The 20393-nt window shown below is 40.1% G+C and overlaps 1 protein-coding gene across 1 annotated transcript in view; it reads left to right on the forward strand.

Annotated features, from left to right (window-relative positions):
• Positions 1–20393, forward strand: part of ush2a (Usher syndrome 2A (autosomal recessive, mild)) — a 214114-nt gene that overhangs the window by 156171 nt on the left and 37550 nt on the right. The window contains exons 49-56 of the mRNA XM_058398879.1: positions 280–448; positions 1297–1518; positions 7694–7917; positions 9324–9573; positions 11820–12017; positions 12770–12924; positions 14735–14933; positions 20266–20373. Coding sequence (XP_058254862.1) covers positions 280–448; positions 1297–1518; positions 7694–7917; positions 9324–9573; positions 11820–12017; positions 12770–12924; positions 14735–14933; positions 20266–20373 — 1525 coding nt within the window. The remainder of the gene's footprint in view (positions 1–279; positions 449–1296; positions 1519–7693; positions 7918–9323; positions 9574–11819; positions 12018–12769; positions 12925–14734; positions 14934–20265; positions 20374–20393) is intronic.

Here is a 20393-nt window from a genome sequence, read left to right on the forward strand (position 1 = left end):
CCTGGCCTGATTTCTTGCCAAAATAGACAATGAAGTGTGGCTAAATATAGCTTGGCAGTGGGAGGAGGAGGAAGATGAGCAACCCCAGGGCCACACCACTCCCTGAACCTCCACGAGCCTGAGTGGGGCCTCCTCAGGGGCCGAGGCATTGCCACCTCCCATCTTCTTAAATTTCCTTGAACTAAAAGAAACTTCTTTTTTTAAAGCAGTTTATATACATGATCTGTTCTTTAATGCGTTTTGTCTATATGATGTTGATGTTGATTTGTCTTTGTGTAGGTGTGTTGTGAAAAGACTGTACATAGCTTTAAAGAATCACACCAGTGCTGTAATGAGCGCTACTTACCAGCTGTAAATGACTCTGGGAGTGTTTGCTGCGGAGGGAAACTACATGGGTTTCTACCACAATACCAGTGTTGTGGTGATTATTATGTCCCCATCCATCCAGGTACATATACAGCTCCCTCTACTCATATATAGGTCTGTTTGCTTAACCCTTTCATGCGTAAAGTATTTAAAAACATATATTTAGATTCTTTATATGTTCTTTTTTTACTTACAGTTTCATATCTTATATATTTGTATTTTTGGATTTCATTAAATATCACTTACTACTTTTTAATCAAAAATTCCAGGATTCTAGATGCTAACAAAATCCACACATTTTAGTACAAGTGATTTCAGAGGGAACAAAAAATCTGTATTCAATAAATAACTTAATAACTACTTTTTATAATTATCTGACTTTCATTGGAATCTGGCACTTTTTAAAAGGTGTAGAAAGTTTGTAAAGTTATACCTTACACGTGCTGCTCTGAAAATTGTAATAACTTGCTAATGATGGAAATGATGGACATTTATATATATATTGTATATATATATATATATATATATATATATATATATATATATATATATATATATATACAATTGCCAAAAACGAATAATATTTGTAGAATATATATAGAAATCAAACAGATTTTATGCAATATCACAAGTAAGAAAAAATGTGCACACTGCTTGTGTATTAATAGTGGGAAAACCAAATGTTTTTTTTCCTTTAGATTGTCATTAAATCTTGCTAAAGGATCCACTCACATTAATTCCTTCTACATAAAAAATAGGGATATTGTTTCATTTTCCAGTCAGAAAGTATGGGGGATACAAACTTTTGCACTCAGCTGTACAACACAAATTTGTGTTTACTTAAAATAGTGATTTAATAGCTTTTTTCACACATAAACTCATTATTATTCATGTGGATTTGAGGACACTCTTCATTCTCACTTTCTCCAGGTGAGGTCTGTTGTCCAGATCCCTATAACCTGCGAGTGTCCATCGGTTTTGGTGATTCGTGTTGCGGGCCGATGCCCTTCTCCTCCACGGCCGGGCAGGTCTGCTGCAACGGATTCCTTCATGATGGATACAGATCGCAATGCTGCGGAGGAAAGCTGGTCTCTAAAGAAGTGTTGTGCTGCGGAGACACCCACAAAGGGACAGCATACGCTCCTGTTCCAGGTAAAGCCTTCGTTCACATACATTTCCGCCCTGTCCCGCTGTGTAGGTGAGGAAAAGTTAAAGATATTCGCTTTATTTTTATGGTGAGTTGAGTGCACAAAGTACACTAAAGTGAGACGACAAAAAGTAAATGTAGGACAGTGGAACTTCCCGGTGGCTTAGTCTGAGCCCCAGTCCTTGGTGACTTTCTAATGACAATGTGGCAAAGTGTCAGAGGAGCTGAACCCTTCTGGGGTCACTCAGACTCCTCCCCTCTACCCCGCCGTGCCATGCTAAAGCGGGCACCTGGGCACAGATGGACCAAACGGGCACAGGCCCCCAGTGTCAGCCATCTTTGTCAGGCTGGATGATGGAGATGCACACATCCACGCACCAACCAGAGTCGTGCCAAGGCCACAGCGTGCTCCCAGGATGCAACTGAAATAATGGCCACCATGAGGTCAGTGACATCAGTGTATTTATCATGCTAACACCCTCTCCCAGTCCTTTTCATGGCACCTCTGGGACTGCTGCAATAATTTTCAGCTGTTGGTTAATCATCTTGTGCATGATGTGCGATTATTCAGCCCTGTCCCTTTTTTGAGAGTGTCCTTAGGTACCTTAGTGTTAAAACTGAAAATGTTCTTGGTGCAAATATTTTAGTTATTGGGTTTCCCAAACTAAGTTCCTCAACACTGTTTTCTCACGCTCATGCTTCTCTGCTTAGAAATCTCCTGGCCTGTTTCTTTTTTCCCTTTCCTTAATTTGCTTCATCTTCTAAAATAAGTTTGATGAAAAAGCCATCCTTCATTAAGGCATCGGCGTCGTGGAGAGAGCATATGTTATGATGAATAGTGCCGTTAGGACGACTAAAGGCCATTTGCCCGTTAGGCTGGCCGCCGGTGCGCAATACCGCGAGCTCACACCGCGTCCGCCGCACACACTCTCAGCTTGCTCTTTTACTGAATTAGCTACTTAACCTTGATAAAGACACTTGTGCTCTCCTAAGACTCCATTTTCCTTATTAGAGATATTTGGGAAGGGAGGGATGGATTCCTGTGGTAAAATAAGTTAACAACCAAATAATGTATAGCATCTGTTCTGGGCAAAGGTGAGGCAGCTTGGCCAACTAAAAAAAATAGTACAAGGAGTAGAAATAATTTGTTTACTTTAATCAGAAAAAATGGCTTAAATAAATAATAAATGAACTTCTATTACGGTTAATAACCTCTGTGTGGTGTTTATATTCACAGAATAATTACCTGGTTGATTTTATATGAATACCTTGCAGTTTTTCTCTTCTCTATATACCAGGCATGCTAGATTTCGTGTTCTGTATGTTCGCATTTTTAGATCTCCTAATCTGTAACTTTGCGCCGTTCAGAAGCACGTTGACATTGAAGAATGGCGTCAGACGCTCCTCCAGATCGGGAGAAATGCAACTTTTTTTTTCTGAGGAGGTCCTGCCGAGCTCCAGCTGATGGCAGAGAGAAATGTGATTACAGAGTCCCCAAAGTACGATCTATCACACATTACACTCCATTCTGTCAGGAGCTGCGGCTTGCCGGCAGGAGGGAGACGGAATTGTGGGAGACAGCTATCAGCTGTTTGAAAAGCTGCCCAGACATTTGCCTAAGATCCCGTGCAAAAACCAAAACGCATTCCCGAAGGATGTGGGGGGAAAAATTGATTTTCACTTCATCTTAGCATGGAGGATAAATTACAGTAAAAAATATTATAAGATAAAATATTAGAATTTGGATTATGTGAATTGCAGATTTTTTTAATTTTTTGAACAAATTTAATTTATCTGTACATAGAGGTTATTGAGACCTGAAGGGTGGAGGTGTCACAGTGTGTTTATAAGGCTGAAAGTTTGTATTTGTATTACGCAGGGCTCAGTCACGGTCTCTCTCTGAGGCTGTGCTCATATCTGCGTGCGTGCAGAGTTCTGTCTAAAAAAGCACTGCACCCATATCAAACACTCAAGGTTAACTCTGAATATTTTGCACTGTTTAAGTGTTAAAAGCTCTGGGCCTGAGAGAGAGAGAGAGAGAGAGCAGATGAGAGAGAGTGTGTATGTGTGTGTGAGAGAGAGAGAGAGAGAGAGAGAGAGAGAGAGACATCGACGACGGCAACGAGTAACGACGGCTCTTGAAAATGACCATAATGTCCAAAAGAGGCTAATAATCAAATATGTTCTCAAGGACACAATGACCATTTTGCAGCAGGAACATTTTGCAACAGTGATAGTTGAACATTTTGCCGTTAGAGCCGAGCTTCACACATTCGACCCTGCTTCCTGTGTCCCCTCGTCGTTCTGCCGAACGCACATAACGAGATGCACATGCCTAAATCTCCTTTCAAAGAGGAAGAGCAAACCGAGCAGATTAAGACACGACCTCGCAAGACGGTTAGAGCTTTTCTGTTAAGTTGGTTTAATTGTCTCTAATATCCACGAGGTATTACTAAACATCACCAAGAGAGGCGTGAGCAGAATGTACATGCTGCTAATGGTGGAATAAGAAGTCTGCTTAGCGTAGAGGGTGGCAGATCTGTTGAAATGAAAAGTTTACACTTGGGCTTTAGTCAAATGGTGTGCAGTCTGTATCCCCCCCCCGAACCTCCCACCCACCCAGTGCATTTAATCTAAGCATTTTAGATTTGTTCACGCTCTTTCAGCAGCACACTGATTTTTATTTCTATTCATTCTTAATTTAGTTTCTTCTATTTATTTACATGCACCAGCTAAGGAGGAGTTATCTTTAGTCCAGGTTTTCATTTCATTGCAATTCATGTACTCTATCTGACAAATAAATTCTTTAAATCTTGAATCAAATTTCCCTCCTGTTTTGTCCTTCCACTTTCATCAGGATTCTATTCTATTTAGAAGTCCCCGAGTTTCCCTCAAGACACTCATCATAACTGTCAACAAATAAGGTTATGACATTACCCTCATAGTCAGAGTCATAGAAAGCAAGTACTCTAGGATTTTATATTTCTATCATGTCAGCTCCACCCAGGTGGTCCATGATCTGATTAATCGAAAGTTGACTAGATTTATGACCTTTTAGCGTTGGGTTTGTGCGTTGAGTTTTATGCGTGCGACCATGCCGCCGTAATCTCTACATTTCCACGAGAAAGCACATAAATGCAGTGTATTCTGCCTTCTGGCTTTTTTTTCACCTCCATTTCTCAAATTCCCCAAAGAGTGCTGAAAGTGTTCCTGCCACCCAAGCATTTTCCGTCTGCGGCATCTGTTAATGCAGCCAGTTGATAAAATACATATTGGCGAAGACACAGGGACGGGGACACATGTGGGATCTGATTTGGTAGAAGACAGTCAATTTAATGTAATTTCTTGTCATGGCTCCCACAGGAGGACGAAGTATAAATAAATGAATAAAAATACACCAGTGGATGGGATGCTCTTTTTTATTTCAAAGCCGTCATATGATACCTTTTGTACGATTTTTTTCTTTTTCTTTTTTTCTTTTTTTTTTTTTTGACTGGAGGCTATAAAGGCAGCAAAGTCCTTGTGTGCTCTCTGATCATGACTTTGAAAAATGTGTCTCGCTGTGCCGCTAATGTATTCAGTTTGTATTCAGCGCTTTCATTTGTTCCGTCTCTCGTATCCAAAGGCTCGCGCGTAAGCCACGGCGCACATTTTTATCAGTTGTTCATTGCAGACTAAATATTTACTTATCATTAAATGAATGAACCTTAATTCAGGGAGCCTAAGCACCTTATGTTCACCGCATTCACTCACACTCTAATGAATGTATGCAAATCCATCAGAAATCTGAAGATTAGCAAAATCATTTTATGGAGCTTGGGGTGGGAAAAAAAAGTGTGTGCTAACAATGTGCATTTATTGAGCTCAGTACTGATTACCTGCGAGTGCCAGATCCCTGTTCTTTTTTTTTTTATATTGAAACAAAGCGGAAAAGATGAAGCCGGGTGAATTTTTTTTTAACTTGACACATGAAGGTCAAGTCTAGAGAACAATTACAGAGGCGTCTCCAGAGTTAAAGGGGTCACCGTGTCAAAGTTCACGGCACTTCCGTCAAAGTATCATGAAAAATTCAGCACAGTAGAGGGTGGGTTTGGAGAAACGTAGAGGATGGCGGAGCTATTTTGGAAAAATTGTTGAGCTGTTTATCTGCAAGTCATTGGAGCTGAAGTAATACACCATGGGAATTGCCACTGAGCACAGAGCTGCAACATCTGCTGTCCCTAAGTGAGTTAGTGCACGTCAGACATCTTTATGTCACCGCAGCACCGTGATGGATGCAGCCCTCTCGAAAAACGTTGCGTAAAAATCTGCTCCGCTGTTTTGGCTGTTAAGTGAAATTACTATTTAAATTAATGGCGCTGTCACAGTTTATCTGTGCAAAGAATGAACGCTGATTAGGGTATTGAACAATTAGCAATTTATCATACTGGAGGCTGATGGTGATTATTGTAGCAATGGTTTACCCATGAAAATAAACCAGCAGTCTCTTCCTGTTAGTGAGGCATCAGAAACGGGTTTGGCTGCACTTCCCTTTTTTATGGAGATCCATAAGAAAATGATTTAAGATCAGACACCTTCTGTGACGAACCGTAAACCGCTCGTATGCCTCAGAACAGGGATGGAGGTTATTTCGAATCTGGCTTAGGTTATACAAATAGGATATTGCGTGAAGAATATGACCTAATTGCTCTAATTTTGATCCGCTTCTGGATCAAATGTGCAAGTACTAACCACAGGAGAGCTCCAACATTATTAGTAATCTTTATGAAAGTGAAGAAAGATGTACTGTATGTTAAGGAATGGGTGATCTTTTGTTGACATAGAGTCTGATTTATTTACATTAAATATCCTTTTTTACCCTCAAATTAGTTTAATAGGGGGGGAAAAGTTTCTCCTGTTGTTTAAGTTTGAAAAAACGATGTGTAACGTTTATTTTATGCAATCATTTCAGCCATATTTTCATGAAGGTGCCATTAGTTATTGAATAGACTGATGAACAAAACAATTTTGTCATGAATTTCATAAAGAAACACAAAAAACCGACCCAGGAATGAAATGTGTTTAATTATAATTTAATCATGTATGTTTTTATTTTTTTGCATTTGACTAAGCACCTTGTTGACTGAATGAATTCCTGTCAAAAGTACAATCTAATCCAGGACTAAATTTAAAGCGTCACACTGACTGCACCTCTAAACGCACCTAACACGAGAAATTGCAGTGGCAGGTTCATCCCTCACGTCTCAGAGCGCGAGCGTGTTGTGTCGATGCAGAATAAGCGTGCGTGGAGTCGGCGGCTGATGCTTTTAAAGGTAATGGGAGAGGATGCAGTCTGATGGGTTTGAGAAAGTGACGCCTGATGGGACGAGACAATCTGATGGCAGAAGAGCGATTTGATTTCCCCACAGCCGACGCTGTGCTTTTCGTTTCCCTCTTCCTCATGCTGCCTCTGAAACTATAGCTGACCAAAGCTGAGCAAAAACAGCAGTGCTTCACTCTGAGCGTGTGACTATATTTGTTAAACAGAATTATACTGACTAATAAAAAAGTATTGGCACCCTTATGGAAAACATGTCTGCATGTGATATTTTGCACTTAACATATGGTTTCTTTTTAACACCCCTTTTTTAATTAAATATTTTGAAGTAGGTTTTTGTTTGATTCTTCTTGTTAGGCTTCCGAGCAGCTTTTTCTCACTGTGGCATCTAAGAGCTGATTCTGAATCTCAGACAACTATCTACTCTGTACAAATATTCACCTATTCCTAAATTTGAAACATGGCCCTGACTGCACTGATATTTTACTTATTTATGTATATGTAATATTCATTACCTGACAGACAGCTCAACTACTTTATCATCTGGGTAGAAAGCTCTTTGGTTTTCTCCAGAGTGCTGAATAACAAAGGAATGATTAAAAGTAACAAATTGAGAACTTAATATTTTCATTTATATGGCAGTAAATATAGTAATTTTGGAGTAATGAAGATGTCAATGGAGCCAATTCAAGACTCTCAAGATTTTCAAGTTATTTAAATATATGCAGATTCAGTTTTTTTTATTTAGGATTTTGTATGAAACATTCCTTTAAAATTCCAAAAAAAACTTCCAAACAATTCTGTATGTGTTATTGTGTAAGAGCTTTTTCTATTATAGACATGGGGTGTGTGTGTGTGCGCAGGAATGGCATGCTGTGGAGAACAATACATCAACACATCCACAATGTTATGTTGTGGTGGCCCGGATCAGGAGCCGAAAACTCACATGCTGGAGAACAGGACAGAGTCTCTGAAGTGCTGCTGGACTGAAGTGATCGAGCAGGACCAGGAGTGCTGTAACGGCATCGGGTTCGACCCAGACGTGGCTGTGTGTGCAGACCGGGCCCCACATGACCTCATCATCATGGTATAACATGTTATCACATGAGCATGCGGACATTAAAAAAATGCTTATTTTTATTGCTTATAAGGGAAAAACGTTAAGGGATGTTATAAATGTTAATAAAAACGTACGTGTTAACCAAAACTAGCGAGGAGCAGGTAGCAGGAAATGTCCAGCAAAATGCCAACTGACTCTACTAGCTGTTAGTGTGACCTCACATCTGACCAGTGAGGTGAACATCTGTTTTTGTAGTGGCATGTCAAAGCTGAGGTTTTGATTAAGATGGTAAATCCTTACAGAGGACTACATCATTTGAAAATTATTAGTCAGTAAGGCGTGGTCAGAAATACCGCAAAACTGAAGGTAACGAGATCTGCATGTAGTGCATGTAGAACTCAAAACCATGAACACAGAACTAAAAGAACATTGTTTTTAATGTTTTGTGTCACCTGCAGGTTTTTTTGCTACTCCAAATATTTAGAACACTTTCTGCAGCCCAAATAAATAAAATTAAATTAAAAATTAAAAAACGCTGCCCAAAATCCTATAATACTGTATGAGCCATATTTGGTTCACTTCCTGCCATTGATTTGCATTTTCATTGTAACTGAAGCTCATTAGAGTTGAGACTGAGACTCAGATGCTCTCAGATCTGTTTTTATCAAATTCAAATTTGTCATATATACAACCACATAGTACACAGTACAACATGTATTGAAATGCTTTATGTAGTTCATAGACTTTATTTCTTTACAATAGTAGATTTATTAAGAATGAAAATATGCTAAGAATAAAATTTCAATAAAATGAGAATAAAAATGAAAAAGGGGAAGGAAGAAGTATATGGAAATGAATATACATGAATGAAGATCAGTGGTAGTACAGTGAATTATGAATGAAGTACAGATGTGGTTGCTGTGCAGTGTGTACAGGAGAGGTAGTGTGTGTCGTGTAGACATTCCAGAAAAGTCCAGGTTCTGAGTATTGTCCTACTTGAGGGTCTGAATGGCCTCCAAATAGAAGCTCCTCCTCGATCTCTCTGTGTATGCTAGAGATTTTGTTCCTCTCTACTATTGTTGGCCGTGCTCGTGTTATTAGGCGCAAGTATTCCTCGCCACATCATGAAGCTACGTGAGAACTACGGGGCAGAGAGCTGTGATGTATGCGCGTCTCCCGTCAGGAAGCGAGAACTCACACTCAAACTTCATTAATCAGATTTGCTCGCTGTAACATACCGCAACTCAGCTTGAGCTTGGCAGCCAAAGAGAGAGTGTGAAGAAAAGCAAACTGTCATTAACTTGTAATTACGTCATTAAGGAGCCTCTACGTTATTCATTGAGGCATAGAGATCCACAAGCTGGTATAGTGCGACACCCAAGAGTCACCCGAAATCATGTCACTAATGATTTGTGTTTGTGTGTGTCCTTTAGGAGAAGTGTCGCCCCAGCACTCTTTGTCCTGTATCTACCGCCTCAAGGGCCTACTGCGGTGTGTGTGATTTTAACCCAAATCAGTTCACTTGTACCTGGGTGCCAGGCGAGCTGGACAGGCCATCATCTTCAGAGTCTTCCTCAGTCTTACCTGAACCATTGCAGCCTTCTGATCCAGCACATACTCGCCTCTGCCCAACAGCTGAGGAGCTTGTCTACAGCGGAGTGGCCAACAGATACTATTTTACAGGTATTGCTACAAGGTCGCAACACTCTGACCGTCTCAGTCATATTTGCTTCTTTCCAAAATCAGTATCATAAAGAAATGAAGAGCAAGATAAAGAAAAAATACAGACAGAAATACAGGTACAGTGGTACAGTACAGTGTAAATATGCTCTTTATTTCTATGTGCTTTCAAAACCACATCATTCCAATGACAATTCCATCACTAATACTTTTCCAGCTAACTCAATCTACTGGTAGAAGGTCAAAATACTGATTTGTTTAAAAAAGCGATACATTTTCTGCAGAGGAAACTTTTTTTGACGCTATTCACATCCTCCGCTTCCTCTGATGCATGAGTGAATGTTAATCACCCCAAATCACAGCTTCAATAAAAATTCCAGATCGGCAGCCGAAGCGCCTGCTTGGCTTTCACATCTATTTATCTGGCTGACTGGAGGGATCGCACAATCACTTCTTTCAGCACGTTATTTATTTGGTTAGTTGTGTCTGTTTAATCAAGACTAATGCAAGAGTTCAGCGGGGCTGGCTGGAGCAACCAGAGTGATTCTAGTCAGCGCTGTGCCGCCATCTGGGCACAAGCATCTAAAGCTGTGGCGGCCCCACGTGCCTCCAGATGTTTCATGCGCCCCCACACTAACAACCTGCAGACGAGTGACACTGAGCACGCTCAGACGAATACTTCTCAGAGACCGGCTCCCCGGCTTCCTCCAATATGGCCATCCTGTTCTGTTAGCTTTGTGAGCCTTTATTGGAATTGTTTAATCAAGGGACACTGACTTCCACTTTTGAACTCCCTCCCTCTCTCTCTTTCTCCCTCCCTCTCTCTGTCTCTCTCTCTCTCTCTCTCCCGCTCTCTCTCTCTTTCTCTCTCTCTCTCTCTCTCTCTCTCTCTCTCTATATATATATATATATATATATATATATATATATATAGAGAGAGAGAGAGAGAGAGAGAGAGAGAGAGAGAGATGTTGAGAGATGTTAGTTAAGTCTCTGAGGCATTAATGTGATTGAGAATATTAGATCATTTCCCTGTTTAATAAAATTTAAAAAAAAGAAGAAAAAAAAAGAAAAGAGTGATGAAACATTTTGCTTTCTGTGATGTACATGAGCTAGCAGGATGCAGTGATGTAGGTCCTTTCTAGCATTGCAGGTGTCACAAACCCATTTAAGTGATTTACACCCATGACCTCCCCCCAAACACACAAACACTTACACCAAACAGTTGTTGCACCAATAAAGAAAAACACTGCAATAAACACAGAGGTCCCAGGCCAGTCTTCAAAGCTAAGCCTTGTTTTCATATGGAGGAAGCTGCTTCCTAACGCTTCACCACTCTCCTGTGGGTTCATAAAGTAAGCATCCCACATATGGCCTCAGCTCAGTGACAACCTTGCTGGAATGGATTATCAAAGCATCTATGAGGGTTACAGTGTTCAGAACACAGCAACGCTTTCTAAACAAATACAGATACGAAAAATACACAAACAAATAGAGGGTGCACATTTTTTGTACATTTGCCTAACTCCAAAGTAAAAAGCATATTTCTTACATATTTCTGTATAAACAGGCCCAAAACTATTTATAGACCCGTCAGCCTCACATAGCACAGGCTAACACATGCACACATAGGGATCATTTTGGTGATTGAAAAATATTCATTTATATGTTCTATATGTATGTGTAATTTATGATTATTGAATGAAAATAATCCTGTAATTTCATATGATACTGAAAAAGCCACTTAAGGAACCTCATTCTGAAACGTATCAAAGCTAAAAATCTAAAGTAAATCCAATAAAAATTACTAGGAGGCTGTTGTAGTCATCTATAAATAGTAGGTCTATGAGAATTGTCACTTTCTATGGCATGTAGAGACCAATTGTAAATTCGGATGATGTAGCTGAGGTTGATGAACTGTTCAGGAGTTGCATGAATAAGGAATTTTGTTCTGAAAATTGATATTTATTGATATTATCAATAATTTTTTGTTTTTTTTATCCAGAAATTCTTTTGTCCCCCACAGGTTTACTTAAAATCTTTCTTTTTTTAATAATTAATTCATTTCTTTTTGTTTGTTTGTTCACATTTTTAACCTGTTACCTTTAAAAGGCTACTTTTAAGACACCTTTGGTTTAGATTTGGATATTTGGAGTTATTTGGAGCTTTGAACAGATACAGATACAGTGGCATTGCATTACACACCAAGCTAATATGAACATTCTTTACGGTTTTGCATGCTTATTCAGATACAAACCTGGAACCCTACACCACCTATGAGTACAGAGTGTCTGCATGGAACAGGCGTGCCCATGGGTTTAGCTTGCCTTCATGGGTCACTACTAAAGAGGACGTACCTCAAGGTGTCCTGCCCCCCCGCTGGAGCCGAGTGGGCCTCCGAGATGACATCATCCTACTTAACTGGTCTTCACCTATTAAGGCTAATGGTAACTGTTATCTGATATATATATATATATATATATATATATATATATATATACATACATATACATACATATATATATAGGGTCACAATGTTACATAGTTCCTAACAGAGAAGGGAGGCTTTAGCTGTGCCACTGTAATAATTTCAAAGTCATCGTTGCTGTACTTCGCTGGTCTTCACACTACAGAAATTCCTGTTTGATCCTTTAATCACCAAGCTGCTTGTTTTGCTAATCTGTTCTTGCGTTGTCGTTTTGCACATTTAGCCTCATTTCTACACCTGAACTAGAATCAACCGTGATAATAACCTGGCGGGTGGGTCGAAATGGATCTGGCTGATTGATGTAGCAGTGCTCCCTCAGTTACCATACTTCATCTGCATCTCCCAGCCGAATAATTTATGAATGCCTAAATTCACATGCGCATAAACATGGCGCTAAGTAGAAATAACAAGCTCCATTTGAGGGAACTTCTGGACCATTTAAATATGTAAAGAAACACGTTGATTGCTCATTAGTGCATTCTACTCTTTAATCAAAAGGCTTAAAGCCCAATCTGCTGTGATTTAAGGGGAAGTTAGTCCTCCGCCTCCACACTTTGTCTCAGACAACAGGGACACAGAGAATGAGGTGAAGAAACATAGAAAAGGGGGGAGATAGAAGGGTAGACGAATAAAGTTGGAAAACTTAAACCCCTTCCTCCTCACTACCTTTTATTTCTCACTGTGTGTTTGCATGTTTTTATGTTTCACCAGGCGAGATCAGCCACTATGTGGTCCTGCGAGACGGACGGGAGCGTTACCGTGGAACCGAGAAAAGTTTTACTGACGCCGGAGGCATTCGGCCATTCCATGAGTACACGTACCAGTTGAAAGCCTGCACCACAGCCGGCTGCACAGATTCCCCCAGAGTGAGTGTGTAACTTCAGTTCATTACCGAGTTGCCTAAATGACTTCAAGTGTTGGAAGCTAATGAAGGAAGCTAGACAAAGTTTCCATTACACTCATATGTCCCAGCCCAAAACCTGTTCCTGCATGACAGTACCCCATTACACAAAGCGAGGTATATAAAAATATCAGTGCACAATGTCACTAATGCTCTTGTAGCTCGTAGCTCTTGTAGCTGGAAAGCCTCTTCATTAAAGTGAAGCTTATTGTAACAGGAAAGAGGGACAACGTGGAAAGAAATGTTCAGCAAGCACATATGGGGGTGATGGTAGGGTGTCCACACACTTTTGGCCATATAGTGAACCATATAACATATATTATATTCTAAATTCTTCATACACATATCCTACAGTCAAGTGCAAAGGTTTGCACACTTGTACAACTGAAATTGATTTCATACCAATAAGACTTCATTATCACTTGGAACATGAATTCCCAAATGTGATCATTCATAGTGTGAAAAAAAAGCATATTTATATATGTCTTCATGTGATAGCAGTATTCTGTAATGCCATGTCTACATTTTAATTACCTGTTGGAATTTTTTTCCATATAAATGTTTTATGCACAAAACATCAAACAGTTGCACTCAACTTTAAACCTTATGAGACTCCCTTTTACCTTTTAACCCACGAGCTCCAAAACGAGGCATTGTGACCCCATATGGGTGCAAAAGGGGTAGTGATAGAAACTCACAATTGCATGTTTGTTTCATTTATTTTACAAAGTATTGTTATGGCTTACACAGTAAATAATAGAGATTCGGATACTACTATTTTAAAATGTACAGCCATTAAAAAGCCACATTTCCATTGAGTATATATGCTATCTTAGTCTTTTTGTGCTGTCCTGCGCTAGAATGGAAGTTCATCTTAAAGAAAAATTGATTTCTCCATACACATATTTATATCCACCTACTATTTTTGGTTGTTTGCAAACCTGATTTAACCCATCATTGTTCATATTTTTATCCACTCTTATTGACATGGAAGCACGAAAATAGCGTGATGGGTCTGCAGAAGTTCGTTCTTCCAGCCCTGCTCCTGCTGTCTAATTATGAAGTGCTGAGCCGACTGGATATTTCTGATAGCAGCGTATGGTTCTTCAGGAGCATCTATCTAAGCCACATCAGTGTTATCTTGCTATAATTGCCGTCTGCTCCAGATGAAAGAACTTACTCAACTCTCTGCGTGTCCCATTTTAGATCAGGTGATTATTGTTCTCCGAGGCGTGCTGAAGAAACTGGAGAGAACGGAAACAGCACTTTCCGAGACGCACTTAGGATGCCCTGTTAAAGCTCTGGGCCCCTGATGATACTTTTCCGTCTCCGTCGTTTTCCTCTTCTTCCCAAACTTGGCAGATTTTAAGTGAAGCATGGAGGAGGGATTAACTTGTACACCTGCAAGCATTATCCAAACAGTTGCAATTATTGTAGGCCCCAATACAGGGGGAGCAATTACCTGCCAGGGCATGGGGGCCTGAGGATGCTGATTTAATCTCTGTGGACACTCTGTGGGCTCACAAAAGCACATCAGGCTAGTGCCTGGGCCAGGCTGCAAACAAGCAGAGAACAGTGGAGAGACAGAAAAAAATAAAAAGAAAGAAAGAACCTTAACCACCTCTCCCTGCCCTCTCCTAATAGTCTGCCACTCCTAAAGACAAGAACCGAAACCACTAGTGACATTCTATTAGAGAAGGATATCCAAGCCTCCATTAGGGCAAATTGCTCTGTAATTCCTTTCTGTGTGTGTGTGTGCGCATGTGTGTGTCTAGGTGGTGGCAGTGACTGTCCAGGGGGTACCTGAAGGGGTAGCTTCTCCAGCAGTGAGTGCTCTGGGGCCCAAAACTCTTCACATCACCTGGGACGCCCCTTCTAAACCGAACGGAGTTGTACGGGAGTATCGGCTTAACCAGACTGGAGTCGGGCTCATCCACACACATACACATGGAGAGATGGAGCATACAGTCCAAGGTATAAAACTTTTGCAGTGTGTATTTTCCAGTTTTACTCCACTCCACAAGCATCTTTGGGCCACTTTGTATAAGCAAGTTAAAAACACAGTGAGTGATGGTGATATTAGCAATAAACTAAGCTGTAAACTTAAACTTGTAAAGATTTCTGTTTCTGGTCAGCAGTACATGATTGTAGTCTGCTCAAGACACACTTTAGAAACAATACTCTTTATAGAATATAGCACATTCACTGGTCTGCACATCATGTGACGTAATGTAGTAGCAAAAGTGTGTGCATGAGTGTGCACGCATGTGTTCGTGTGTGAGCGTGTGCATTCCGAGAGTGAGTGATGAATCTATCTGGCAGCTGAGAGCAGCCACTCCCTCACACCTCCAGCAGCAGCAGCAGAGTAGCAGCAGTATGAACTGAGAGAAGAGGGAGTAGGTCCAGCGTCCCCTCAGTGCAGACAGCCCTTTATTTATGCACGCTGTTTTCTGGAAGCAATCTAATGACTGAATTTACACCTGATTCCCGCAATGAGCGTGCTGCCCTGCCCATCAGGCACCAGGGCCCCCGTGATTTGTGGGGTCTCTTTTATATCTGCCCAGGAGTGGAGCTGCATTTCTGGCCCTGAGCCATCCGTTGCTGGGCCGAGAATTTGCACGGGGACACACACACACACACGCAATTGCCGAGCTTAACACACGGAAACAGGCAGCTTCACAACACACAGCTTTTCACACATGCTGAGAGAGTGGCTCACTGTGTAAAGACCTATTTTTGCTTTTGTCTTGGAATCAGATTAATATTATTATTAATTTTATATTATTGAATAATTTGTGCAACAACAAGAAATAATAATAATAATAATAATAGTAATAATAATAGTAATAATAAAAAATAATAATAATAATAATAATAATACTTAGGTTAAGTAGTAGTAGTATTCCACAAATTATTTGATAAATATTTAATAAACAATAATCTTGAATCTTGAATAATGAATAACGATAATGTTGATTATTATTATTATTATTATTATTATTATTATTATTATTATTAGGTAAAAGTAAAACTACCAAGGTGTATTAGTACTAGTATAGTTATGCATAATAATGGTCCAGTGCATAATAATAATAATAATAATAATAATAATAATAAGCTGTTTTATTTATTTGTAAAACATTTATGTAGATGGCTCTATGCAAATAGGACATATGTGCTTTAAGTGTCCCTCTCTGGAGGAAATATGATATGCATAATTCATGTGGCAGGATGAGGGGAGAAAAAAGAAAGCCAAATGCTAGTCGTTCCTCGCTTGCCGACACTATCAATGACATGATTATCAAATCTGAGTGAGGCGCATATTTTTTGGGAAGCGTCAGATCTTCTTCCAGTCACAATTAATATGAATGAAACAGCATGCTGAGAGCTTGTCCTGAGAGAGAGAGAGAGAGAGAGAGAGAGAGCGTCGGCTTTGGGAGTGCTGAAAACAGGCAAGCGGAGTGAGCAGAAGCATCCAGCAGCACTCCCTTTCAAACACTCACGTTCTGGTAAATTGGTAAATTGCTTTCATTTATTGGAGTAAAAAAAAAATCTAACATTTCACTTATTTAACATCAGTCTTTCATCAGACGTGAGGTCTGATGTGAGTTTAATTGGATGGCATAAACAGTTAGCACTTTTTTGTGAAATGATTTGCAGACTTGCTCCATTGGCATCCTGTCTGCCGTTACTCATGAGAGCTGCTTTGTCATTTCTCAGACATCAAAACCCACTGCATGCTGGAACCAAGTCCTGGAAAGCAGCGCATGTTTGTGTGTAAGCTCGAAATCGGGGCTCTTCCAAAGCACCCAAGCAGCTCTCTGCTAAGTAAAGATATTTCAGCGCTGCGTCTTTCACCCTTTCTCTCTGAAGGCCCTGGAGTTGGCACATGGCAGCAGGAGCCAATCGATTGCTCTGGGATTCTAGGCATGTGACGGTATGACGGCGGATTTGGCGGGTGGGCAGCACAGCACATTTAGGACTTCTTGAGAGGCAGAAGCAGGCCTTGATATCCATGCTGCATTTGTTTATGTCGAAGAAATGACAAAAGGAGTCCAGAGTCGTCTGCGTCCCAAATGTCTGACGTGATTGTGCTATTAGAGCGCCCTCTCTCTCTCTCTCTCTCTCTCTCTCACACACACACACACACACACACTTTGAAACTTCACAGCCTCTATGGTCAAGGCCCTCCCAAAAAACAATAACCGAATAAGGAAAGAATCACTTGTGTTAAATTGCTTTGTCTCACCAAAAGAAAAGAAAAGCCAATACCAAAGGTAGAACACTTACTTCCTTAAAATGACAGCTGAATAATTGCAGCTTTTTTCCTTAGCTAAGTGTTTATTGTTTAGGAAGCCTAAAGATTGGACTTTGAATGGACTTAACACAGCAGATTGAAGATAGCTTTGTGTGTGTGTGTGTGTGTGTGTGTGTGAGAGAGCGAGAGAGAGAGAGAGCGAGAGAGAGAGAGAGAGAGTGTGGGAGGGTGAAAGAGAGTGAGAATGATACCATGGCACATTTGCAAACAAAATGTGCTGGTAGTAATTGACCTCAGTGTTGGAATAAGTTAACCTTGACTCAGGCACTCACAGCATCTTCAGACGAAGCGCCATGATTCCAGTGAAAGTGCCGCTGCACAACAATGCCCTTTTGTTTAGACTTAATTGCCAAATTATCTGCCTAGAGATGAGAGAGTAAGGGAGAGTGAGAATTATCATGACTTCAAGACTTCCCCTTGACTCGTACAGTTTAACCCAGGCAAAATTTACATGCTTTTTACTTAGAAGATGCACTGCTGAATTTTCCCCGACATCCCTGGTGAGTCTAATATATCTGTGACTCTTCATTAGCAGCTCGTATGTAGTCATGTTTGCAAGTATAGAAAGGATATGTTGTGCTGCCATCCACGTATTATATGTATGTCCATGTTTATATTATTGATAATATTATACTCAGACCTTGTTTATGGGGTTCTACTGTTTTTATCTTCAAATATTAGAAATACAAAATATTTTTCATACAAATTATAAATAAGATTTTTGGGGGGAAAATAATTTTAAAAGGTTGCTTATGAGCAAAACTTTAATTTATTATCAAATGATATGACAATAATAATAATAAATTATTATTATTATTATTATTATGGTTGTGCATATTTTCATGTATGCATTTACACTAACCACAGTTTTTTTGTATCTAAAGTAACATTATTATTATTTGAGGCAATTTTGAAAAAAAAAATTCCCCAGAACTACTTTTCTGGTGGATAATAATATTTTTCTAACTTGCCAGTCAGTCACACACACAGCCAGTAATTTCTCTCAGTATTCTTTTCAAATGACACAGCTAAACAGCTCGATGATTTAATGTGATACAAGCTCTAATGGCTTGTCCCCCACGCAGACATAACACGAACATTCAAAGTCATTGGTTTCTCGTGCTCGGAGCTGGTGAACGGGCCTGTCTGACTCCCGTTTGGAGCTAATATTTCTCTGTCACAGAACACACATCTGAGTGGCCATGTTGTGACACATGAGAGGAGCGAGGAGGAGAAGGAACCTCAACCTTCTCTAAATTATGCCTGAGCAGAGAGTGGGGGAGGAACAGAGGGACGAGGAAGAAGCTGAGCCTGTAAAAGGCATCGCAGGTCATCTCCAGCATCATGTGGAACCCACAAATCACTCCATAATACCCTCCAGACAGGGGGTGGGAATTAATAACGAAAAGTAATTGTACACAGGAAGTCAGTGCTTAATTATTTAGAGGCATTTACCAGTGCAGCAAGGGAAGCTTTCCAGATCTTTCTCCTTCATTCCGGTACCTTTAGGGAGAAGGGACGTGCGGCCATCATCTTCTCATATTCTCTAATGCAAACAGTAAATGGCAGCTTGTCAATAAACGACCATTTTATGTCATTTATTACCCCGCACTTCCTCATTGCACTGTACAGAACAATTTGGATGACAGTTATGGCATTGTTTCACTTTGCGTTAGTCTCGCGCTACAAATGGGATGCTTGAAGGGGTGAGCGCTAAAATGATTGTACCGTCTCTCTTCGAGTTTTTTATTTTTTTATTTTTTTATTTTTTGAAGTTTTATTGATGTCACATACGTCTTAATCAGACTTAGAGTGCCCCCTTGAGTTCACATGAAAACTGTAGAAGCAAGATGTTTAAGTAAAAAATAATAATCATACTCTAGTGACTTAAAGTGGAATAAATGTTTTTTTTTTTTGATGACGCACTGGTCTACTAAAAGAAATAATTCTAGTAAAAGATGTGCTAACTATCAGGGATTGTGTAAGATATTTCTGTATATATATATTTAGTTGAAACTGCAGTAATAAAGTTCCATAGCAGCGGAACTGCTTATGTCTGCTTATCAGTAAATACCAAAATAAATGTATCCTTCCAGTGGGATCCAATATGTAGCCTGATAAAGATTCAGTATCACTGCAAATAATGTTGTGATGAGGTTATTTGCCATGCCAGAACACACACACACACACACACACACACACACACACAGAGCGAGACATGGCATGCATGGCAATGGTGAAGCCAAGCTTTAAAGGCAGTGTTCAACGGCTGTCCCTTTGTGTTTAGTATGCTTGACAGAATTCTTTACTTAACCCAAACACGATTCAGCGTTCTGAAAACATTGATCTGTGTTTGGGTTAAATGAAGGAAGGTGGATGGAATACTAACCAGCAGCTCACAAGTGTTCACTTCTGTGGCTGGGAGCTGCAACCACAACGGCCTAATGCAGATAGTTCGTCTGAGAAAGATTTTTTTTCTTTCTGAAAATTTCTGTAAATATTTATAATATTTTGTTCAAAATGATTTTGCACAAGTGTAAAAAGTGCTAAATTGTAAGTCTGGATTCTGACAGATGAAGATGATGTGTCTGTTGCAAAATACAATATCAGTGTGTAATTTCTTTTCACATTATGTTCAGTAATAAAATGTAATGACAATATTGGTGTGTGTGTGTGTGTTTAAAAGTTTTACAGACTCATTAATAACATTCATGTAATTACACATAAGACTAATCTGTCACTATTATCAGTATCTAATGTCACGGGTGGGGATGGGCGGGGGTCTCATTCAGAGTTTGGTAGGGGTGTGTGTGTGTGAGGGTGTGTGTGTGAGGGTGTGTGTATGTGTGTGTGAGGGAGGGTGTGTTTGTGTGTGTGAGGGAGGGTGTGTGTGTGTGTGTGAGGGTGTGTGTATGTGTGTGTGAGGGAGGGTGTATTTGTGTGTGTAGTGGCAGCACTTAACTGAGTGTATCTACACTGTGTTTGCAGGACTGCAGCCTTACACAAACTACAGCTTTGTGCTCACGGCCTGCACTGTGGCCGGCTGCGGAGCAAGTAAGCCATCTATGGGCCGCACACTGCAAGATGCACCAGAAGGTTAGTGCACTTACACACAC

This window comes from Hemibagrus wyckioides, linkage group LG09 (assembly GCF_019097595.1).
Source record: "Hemibagrus wyckioides isolate EC202008001 linkage group LG09, SWU_Hwy_1.0, whole genome shotgun sequence".
Lineage (NCBI taxonomy): Eukaryota > Metazoa > Chordata > Actinopteri > Siluriformes > Bagridae > Hemibagrus > Hemibagrus wyckioides.